This window comes from Buteo buteo, chromosome 30 (assembly GCF_964188355.1).
Source record: "Buteo buteo chromosome 30, bButBut1.hap1.1, whole genome shotgun sequence".
In the NCBI taxonomy this organism is placed as follows: Eukaryota; Metazoa; Chordata; class Aves; order Accipitriformes; family Accipitridae; genus Buteo; species Buteo buteo.
Window position 1 is genome coordinate 3,041,471 of NC_134200.1, and position 8,329 is coordinate 3,049,799.

The 8,329-nt window shown below is 53.1% G+C and overlaps 1 protein-coding gene across 1 annotated transcript; it reads left to right on the forward strand.

Moving 5' to 3' along the window:
• Positions 1 to 2,315: 2,315 nt before the first annotated feature.
• LOC142025861 (olfactory receptor 14C36-like) lies at positions 2,316 to 4,741 on the forward strand. Its single transcript, XM_075018548.1, has 2 exons — positions 2,316 to 2,568; positions 3,786 to 4,741. The coding sequence occupies exons 1-2, from the start codon at positions 2,316 to 2,318 to the stop codon at positions 4,739 to 4,741; spliced, it is 1,209 nt and encodes a 402-aa protein (XP_074874649.1).
• The last annotated feature ends 3,588 nt before the right edge of the window (positions 4,742 to 8,329 follow it).

The window sequence follows — 8,329 nt, forward strand, 5'->3', positions numbered from 1 at the left end:
GACAGAAGATGATCTTTTTTAAGGGATTGGCCTTTCTGCTTCATAAAACAAAGGGTTTTCTCAGCATCAGAGCCACCTGCACAGTGCCTTTGCCTACCTGTAATCACAGCTTCCCATTATCTGCTCTAACGAGTCCCTGGGGAGGCTGCATCAGGAATGGCCCTCAGTGGGACCCATTAATGCCTTGGGTGTTTCTTCTGACTTTGACTTCTTGAGAGATTTCTTCTATCTCCTCTCAGGATCTCAAGTTCATGGACTCAGAGGACCAAATACACGTCACGGCTCATTAAAATTAACAAAGCCCTCAGGAGTCATGTCTCTTCCGTCATCTTCATCAAGTCTTTGAGACTTGTACTGCTAATTAAAGAGGTTTCAGGAGCGGAGTGAAAGGGAAAGATTTCAGTGACCACTTTGAAGATGTGATAGCAGCCTTCCCCAGTTGATCCTCGTCCAGGGTCTCCTAAGGAGGTCTCGACCAGTAAGGAAAGCAGTCCCTTGAGGTCCGACACTGTAGGGGCAACCGAGCTCCTCACCTCCCCAGCCTTGCCATTTCTCTCACTGGCCACCTGCATCTTACCTCACTTTTCCTGACATCAGACTTCTCCACTGAAGTCTGCAACTGGAGGTGACAGCTCCTTTGTGCCAACTTCCCCCTGCTCTCCTTAGAGAACTGGCTGCACACAGTTTTCTGATAATTATAACAAACTCCAAAAACCCCCAAAGTAAAACAGGATATATGACAAAACACAACACACTTCTCAACTGTATGGTAAGTCCAAGCTGCCTCCAATGAGGTTCATCTTCCTTAGGGGATAACCGTACAAGAGTTATTTTAGATCAACAGACAGGACATGATAAATATAAACATAATTAAAGAGACAATTAGGCAGGCTACTGAAAGACGGGAAAGTTTTTTCCCTCTCCAAAGCTCAGAGCAGCAACTGGATGGGTGAGAGGCATACGAATGGTCACAAAGTAAGAGGAAGGGAAACCTCAAGAATAATGGAAAGGGCCTATGTCCAGTTAGTCTGCTGGAAAGGTGACTTCGGACATGGTCAATTTAGACAGGACAGGTGGAAATACCAGACAGATTACTGAGATTAAATGTACAGTGTAATACACAGAGTACTGCCAAGGCAAGTACAGGAGACAATCAATGTATCTTCCCCCATGGTTAATGCACATCCTGTAAATTCACATTTTTGGCATGATGGAAATCCCACTGACACTTTATGGAAACTTCTGAACATTTCAGCTGATGAAAAGGTGCTCCTTTTTTAAAAATTAAAAAGGTTTCCTAGGTTTTCAGGCAGAGTTCCTCTGTCTGACCATAAGCCCCCAGTGCCGCCTCTAGAGCTTTACCTGAGGTACGTGCCTGGGACTGCCAGCTGTCAGAGAGGACCTGCAGGAGACCAGAGCCCTTCAGGTGCTGCAGATGGAGCCTGAGCAGAGGGTCCCAGGGCATCTAAACTGCCATCTGGTGTCTGTGTCCCTATGACGGCATCCCACCCCAGCACATGAAATCCCCCCAAAGTCGAGTATATTAGTACAAACCAAAACACAACCAGGAGGACAAGAACGTCTGTGACATCCCTGCCCTGAATGGGAATTGCTTCTCCGCAGGTGGTGTGTGGTCCCTGCCAGCCCTGGCGTCTCGTGTAGCTCTGTGGGCCTGGATGTGAACATTCCATAGAGTACCTGCCCTGGATTCTGTAAGGCAACGTGCGGCTGAACATGAGACAGCTGCCAATGTAATCAGTGGAGAGGTAGGAAATACAGCTGATGGAGAAGAGAGAGACTGAGCTCTCCCTATGGCCCAGGGGACAGTTGTTCAGCTGAATCACTCTGTGAGCTGCCCTGAACACCATGAGTTCAGCTGCCCTTAATTTGGGCATCAGCTGTCACTTCAGATGGCCAAAGGAACTTCCCAACAGCCTCCACGAGGATGCCCCCAGATGTTGCCCTGTCTCTATGAACTGCTCCACTGGCATTTGCAGTTAGGACCACCTCTGGCACCTCAGATGTCACCAGGTATTTGCGTCTCCCTCCCAGCCTCCCTCTCCATTGATTAGCATGGGAGCAGAGACAAGGAGCTCACATGCCGCTGCCTATTTTGTGCACACCTGAAGTGAGGCAAGAGGAGAGGAATCCCAGCTCCTGTGGGTTTGTGGCAGTCGTCACAGGAGGGAGCGGAGTCCCCTTCCAGCACCAGGACTGCACACCCTGAAGGAGATGCCTCGATTGACTCAGCTGTATCTGTTCCCGCAGAGGGGTAAAGGGGATCCCTCCCTGTCCCTGTCCAGGTGTCCTGCCTCATGGTGGAACAAAGGAAGGTGATTCTCATGGCCAACTCTTTTTCTGATAGAAGAAAGGACAGTGCTGGCAATAAGTGTCTCTCCCCAGCTGAGGGAGAGAACAGCAGTGATTTGTTCCGTCTCTTTCACAGCAGCTTCCCCTGGAGCCCCAGGGACCCCAGGAGGGAGCCCAGAGGGGGCAGAGAAAGTGCTGCCTTGGGCTGGTCCTGTGCTGCTGAGCTGTGCCGGGCTCCTGGGGCGGAGGGAGCTCATGGTAAGTGGGCAGTGGTGCAGAGAGACAGCTCTGCCCAGGAGCGGCTCCTCTGCAAAGCGCAGCAGGGCTGAGGGCACTGCCTGCAAGGTGCCAAGAGGAGAGGAGTGAGGCAGAGAGAGGTTAAGGAGTCCGGGGTGGGAGGATGCTAGGAGCTCACTGACGGCAAAATCTTCACAGCCCTCTACATGGTAAGTCTCTGAGCTGCAGCACAATGATAGTGAGTATCCTGGAGGGAGCTCCGAAGGCTGGTTCATCCCACTGCCTGCAGAATCTTTCAGGAGGACTCTGCAGTTTCCCTAGTAGAAAGGAGAAGGATGTGCTCCAGAGCAGGGCTTCCCTGCTGCACTCTCAGTAGGACAGGGCATGGCAGCTGCCTCCTCCTGGGGATGATTGCAGGGGTGAGAAGCCAGGTGTGCAGTGAGGGGTGCCCAGGGCTGTCCTTCCGAGCAGGGTCCCTGCGCTCCTGGGGGCTGTGTGCCGGGACAGGGACTCTGCTGCCTGCCAGGGTCAGCACTCAGCCTGCCCGGGGAGCTCCTCACAGCGCTGCAAAGAGAATCTGTGGGTGGAAGCAGCAACCCCAGGCAGGGCAGGGTCCTCCTGCTGTCAGGAGGGTGCTGCGTGGGTCAGGACTGCTCAGAGCTCCAGGTCGCTCCCAGGATATCTCTAGAGCTGATTTTTAAGAGGAGGGTCAAGACAGGGGCTAGCTGAAAAGGAAGGCACTTTCCAGTCTCTGCTGTTTCCTGCCCTGGTGGGTTGGGGACACAGTGGGTTGGTAATCGAGTTTGTACAGTGTTTGACGGAGACTCCTAGAGCATTAACCTGAAAGAGATCAGACAGTTTGCGAGACACCTCACAAATTCCCTTCCCACCTTTCTGCCTACAGACAGCACCAAAATCACCTTTGTGGTTTCTTCAGGGATGATTTGACCTGCTCGTCAGGACCTGCTAATAGATAACTTCCCTTGGCCAGTGGCCATCTGATCAGTCCCGGTTTCTGTTTACCTATTCCCCTATTACCCATTACTTTCTCCTCCTAAGCCGACAGCAGAGGCAACTGTTCCCAGTGGCACCCTCAGTGGTCACCAACCAGAGCTCAAGGGACATGCCAAAAGTCTTCCCGAAAAGGAGAGAGGTAGTTTGAGGGGTTTCTAAAAGAATGAAGTAGGTGTTGCTCACAGAAGGTGACTAAATTCCCACTTTTTTACCTCCTTGAACAGATCCCCGTGCCCAGAGGGAACAAATGTCCAACAGCAGCTCCATCACCCAGTTCCTCCTCCTGGCATTCGCAGACACATGGCAGCTGCAGCTCTTGCACTTTGGGCTCTTCCTGGGCATCTACCTGGCTGCCCTCATGGGCAACGGCCTCATCATCACCACCATAGCCTGCGACCACCACCTTCACACCCCCATGTACTTCTTCCTTCTCAACCTCTCCCTCCTCGACCTTGGCTGCATTTCCACCACTCTCCCCAAAGTCATGGCCAACTCTCTCTGGGACACCAGGGCCATCTCCTACTTGGGATGTGCTGCCCAGGCCTTTCTGCTTCTCTTTTTCATTTCAGCAGAGTATTTTCTTCTCACCATCATGGCCTATGACCGCTACATTGCCATCTGCAAACCCCTGCACTACGGGACTCTCCTGGGCAGCAGAGTTTGTGTCCACATGGCAGCAGCTGCCTGGGGCAGTGGTTGTTTCTATGCTTTGCTGCACACTGCCAATACATTTTCAGTCCCTCTCTGCCAGAGTCATGCTGTAGACCAGTTCTTCTGTGAAATCCCCCAGATCCTCAAGCTCGCCTGCTCAGATGCCTACCTCAGGGAATTTCAACTTCTCGTGTTTAGTGCTTTTGTCTTTTTGGGCTGTTTTGTCTTCATCGTGCTGTCCTATGTGCAGATCTTCAGGGCGGTGCTGATGATCCCCTCTGAGCAGGGACGGCACAAAGCCTTTTCCACCTGCCTCCCTCACCTGGCCGTGGTCTCCCTGTTCCTCAGCACTGCCATATTTGCCTGCCTGAAACCCCCCTCCCTCTCCTCCCCATCCCTGAATCTCTTGGTGGCAGTGCTGTACTCAGTCGTGCCGCCAGCGGTGAACCCCCTCATCTACAGCATGAGGAACCAGGACCTCAAGGATGCAGTGTGGAAGTGGATGATGGAATTTTTCCAGAAGCTGTAGTGTCCGTCTTCCTCAGCATATGACTCATAATGTAACTTATTACAGGCCCAGCCTTTCTTTATTAGTTTTAGTTGTTGTCATTGTTATTGGATGAGGTTTTTTCTTCTCTCGCTTTTCGTTCTTGGGATAATGTTGTCCACAAAGACATGTGGACACCACACTTTTACTTCATCATCTACCTCCCTTGTGTGACCCAGCGACTGTGAGAACAAGGAGCTATACTCCTTCTTTAATTAAACAAAATAAATGTACTTGCGGTGACTCTAGCGACTCTCTAGTTAGAGAAGAGGTTATAGCAGCATTCTCCAAGTGATAATGATCCCGAGTGTCTCCTCAGGAGGTCTGGACAGGTAGAAGAAGCAGTCCCTTGAGGTCTGACTGTGTATGGACAACCTTGCTCCTCACCTCCCCAACGCCACCATTTTTCTCATCAGCCCTCTGGGACTTACCTCACTTTTCCTTGCGTCAGAACTCTCCACTGAAGTCTGCAGCTGGATGTTACAGGTGCTTTGCACCATCTTCCATCTGCTCTCCTTACAGAACTTGCTGCCCACAGGCACAGAAGGATTTTTTTTGCAGGGGTACTAGCTAATGCTCCAGAAGGGCTCCTGAAGTTCCCGTGTCATGTTTCCAAGCTACCCCAGGACATCTCAGACAGCAACAGCCTCTCTACGTGGCCAAAGGAATCAAGCCCTGAATGTAGATTTTGTCATGAGTGGAAAGCCGCAGCCTCTGGGAAGGGAGATCCTGTCCCTCACAGAGCTCAGGGCTCTTCCTGGAGGCAGTTTGGTGTGGGATGTGCAATGCCAAGTGAAGGACAACGCTATGACAGTGCCCAGACTTCCCAGGGGCTGCGAGGAGACAATAAGGCCCCAGTGCCATGAGAACAACCTGTCTCCTCGTAGACCTCAGCGGCACAGACAGCTGCTGTGGCCAAGGGGAGAAAGACTCAAGCAGACGCAGGCAGGATGAAAGCTCTTTAGAAGGACCGGCTGGGAAGGCAAGGAGGGGCAGTGGTCCTTTATCGGGCAGGTCAGCAGGAATGCATGGAGCTCTGCCTTGGGATGGGTGATGAGCCAGCGAGGAGCTTCTGGGTCAGGATTAGCAGGCAGGCCAGCACTGTTGATGTTGTAGAGGGTGCCTGCTGCAGAGCACCTGGTCAGGAAGCACCAGGTGAGCCCTTCTTCAGGCAACAGGCAGAAACCTGGTGTTCACAGGCCCTGGTCCTCGTGAGGACACGAACCACCCGGATATCTGCTGGAAGGACAACACAGCAGGATACATGCGATCCAGGCGGTTTCTGGAGAGCATCACTGATAACTTTCCGAGAACGCAGAGAATGGGCTTGGAAAGCCAAAGCCCACCTGAAGTTCCATCCAAGAGTACTGAGGGAACTGGCGGAGGTGCTTGCCAAGCCACTCTCCATCATCCTTCAGCAATCCTGGTCAACAGGGGAGGGCCCAGAGGACTGGAGGCTTGCCAGTCTGACGCCCATTTACAAGAAGGGTCGGAGGGAGGATCCGGGGAACTACAGGCCTGTCAGCCTGACCTTGCTACCGGGGAAGATTATGGAACGGTTTGTCTTGAGAGCACTCACATGGCAAGTCCAGGACAAGCAGGGGATCAGGCCCAGCCTGATCCAGCCTGATGGGTTTACGAAAGGCAGGTCCTGCTTGACCAACCCGATCTCCTTCCATGAGCAGGTGACCCACCTAGTGCATGAGGGAAAGGCTGTGGGTGTTATCTACCTCGACTTCAGCAAGGCCTTTGACACTGTCTCTCATGGCATACTCCTTGAGAAGCTGGCGTCTCATGGCTTGGACGAGTGTACTCTTTGCTGGGTGGAAAACTGGCTGGACGGACGAGCCCAGAGGGCTGTGGTGAACGGCGTGAAATCCAGTTGGCGGCGGGTCACAAGCGGTGTTCCCCAGGGCTCGGTGTTGGGCCCTGTTCTGTTTAATATCTTTACCAATGATCTGGACGAGGGGATCGAGTGCACCCTCAGCAAGTTTGCAGATGACACCAAGTTGGGAGGCAGGGTCGATCTGCCCGAGGGTAGGAAGGCTCTACAGAGGGATGTGGGCAGGCTGGATCGATGGGCTGAGCCCAATTGTATGAAGTTCAACAAGGCCAAGTGCCAGGTCCTGCACTTCGCTCACAGCAATCCCATGCAGCGCTACAGGCTTGGGGAAGAGTGGCTGGAAAACTGCGCGGCAGAGAAAGACCTGGGCGTGCTGGTCGACAGCCGGCTGAATATGAGCCAGCAGTGTGCCCAGGTGGCCAAGAAGGCCAACGGCATCCTGGCCTGTATCAGCAATAGTGTGGCCAGCAGGAGCAGGGAGGTGATGGTTCCCCTGTATTCGGCACTGGTGAGGCTGCACCTCGAGTCCCGTGTTCAGTTTTGGGCCCCTCACTACAGGAAAGACACTGAGTTGCTGGAGCGTGTCCAGAGAAGGGCAACGGAGCTGGTGAGGGGCCTGGAGCACAAGTCTTATGAGGAGCAGCTGAGGGAACTGGGGCTGTTTAGTCTGGAGAAAAGGAGGCTGAGGGGAGACCTTATCGCTCTCTACAGCTACCTGGAGGGGGGTTGTAGTGAGGTGGGTGCTGGTCTCTTCTGTCAGGTGGCTGGGGATAGGACGAGAGGAAATGGCCTCAAGCTGTGGCAAGGGAGATTTAGGCTGGCTATTAGGAAAAACTTCTTTACTGAGAGGGTTGTCAGACATTGGAATAGGCTGCCCTGGGAAGTGGTTGAGTCGCCATCACCGGAGGTATTCAAAAAGTGCGGAGACAAGGTACTCCAGAACATGGTTTAGTGGGCATGGATGATGGTTGGACTCAATGATCTTGAAGGTCTTTTCCAACCTAAACGATTCTATGCTTCTATGGTTCTAAGCTCTGCCCTGAGCAGCAGTGGTTGGCCATGTGTGTGGTTGGCCGTGTGTAGGGTTGGGAGAGAGTGTCAAGGGATTTCAGTGAGAAACAAAGGGAAGGTGGATGGCTTTAGCAAATCCTTAAACCATATCTGAGGCCAGAAATGGAAAGGAGTGGTTGTCTATGGGTTGAGGAGGAGAAGCAGGAGGTTTGTCCTGGGAAGACGGCAGGAAGGAAGACCCTTCTTGTGCAAGTCAGGGACGAAAGAGACATTTCCATGTTGTGTGCACGCCTCGGTAGGTGGTGAACGCCCGCTGCTGAGGGTGGCTGTGCTCAGTCATGCCCCATGAGCTGATCTTGCTCTCTTTTCCTCCTTCCGTGAGCACAGAGAGTCATCAGTAAAGCCTGGGACATCATGGGGTCAGAGTGTGGTCGGAAGGAGGGGTGGTGGTTAAAATCTTCAGGGAAAACAGGCACAGGCATAGGACAGTGTAGGACAGCCTGTGGTCAGGATGGCCAAGGGCTTTGGTGGGGCTGGGACCCCCAGCAGAACTGAGGTCCATGTCCTCTGAGCAACGGCAGCTGTCTCTTCCACTGAGGCCCATGAGGGGACACCAGTTCCTTAAAGCCCCGGCCTTTTGTTGCCTCCTCACCCTTGGTAGAGCCTGGGAGGTGTCCTACCACTGACCCGCACTCGGCATCGCAAACCCTCACATC

What these genes read in the sequence shown, in the direction of transcription:
- LOC142025861 (XM_075018548.1), top strand. Translation starts at nt 2,316, where the DNA reads ATGGTGGAACAAAGGAAGGTGATTCTCATGGCCAACTCTTTTTCTGAT. An exon ending in TGGGGCGGAGGGAGCTCATG is followed by an intron (nt 2,569 to 3,785) that starts GTAAGTGGGCAG and finishes CTCCTTGAACAG; the next exon opens with ATCCCCGTGCCCAGAGGGAA.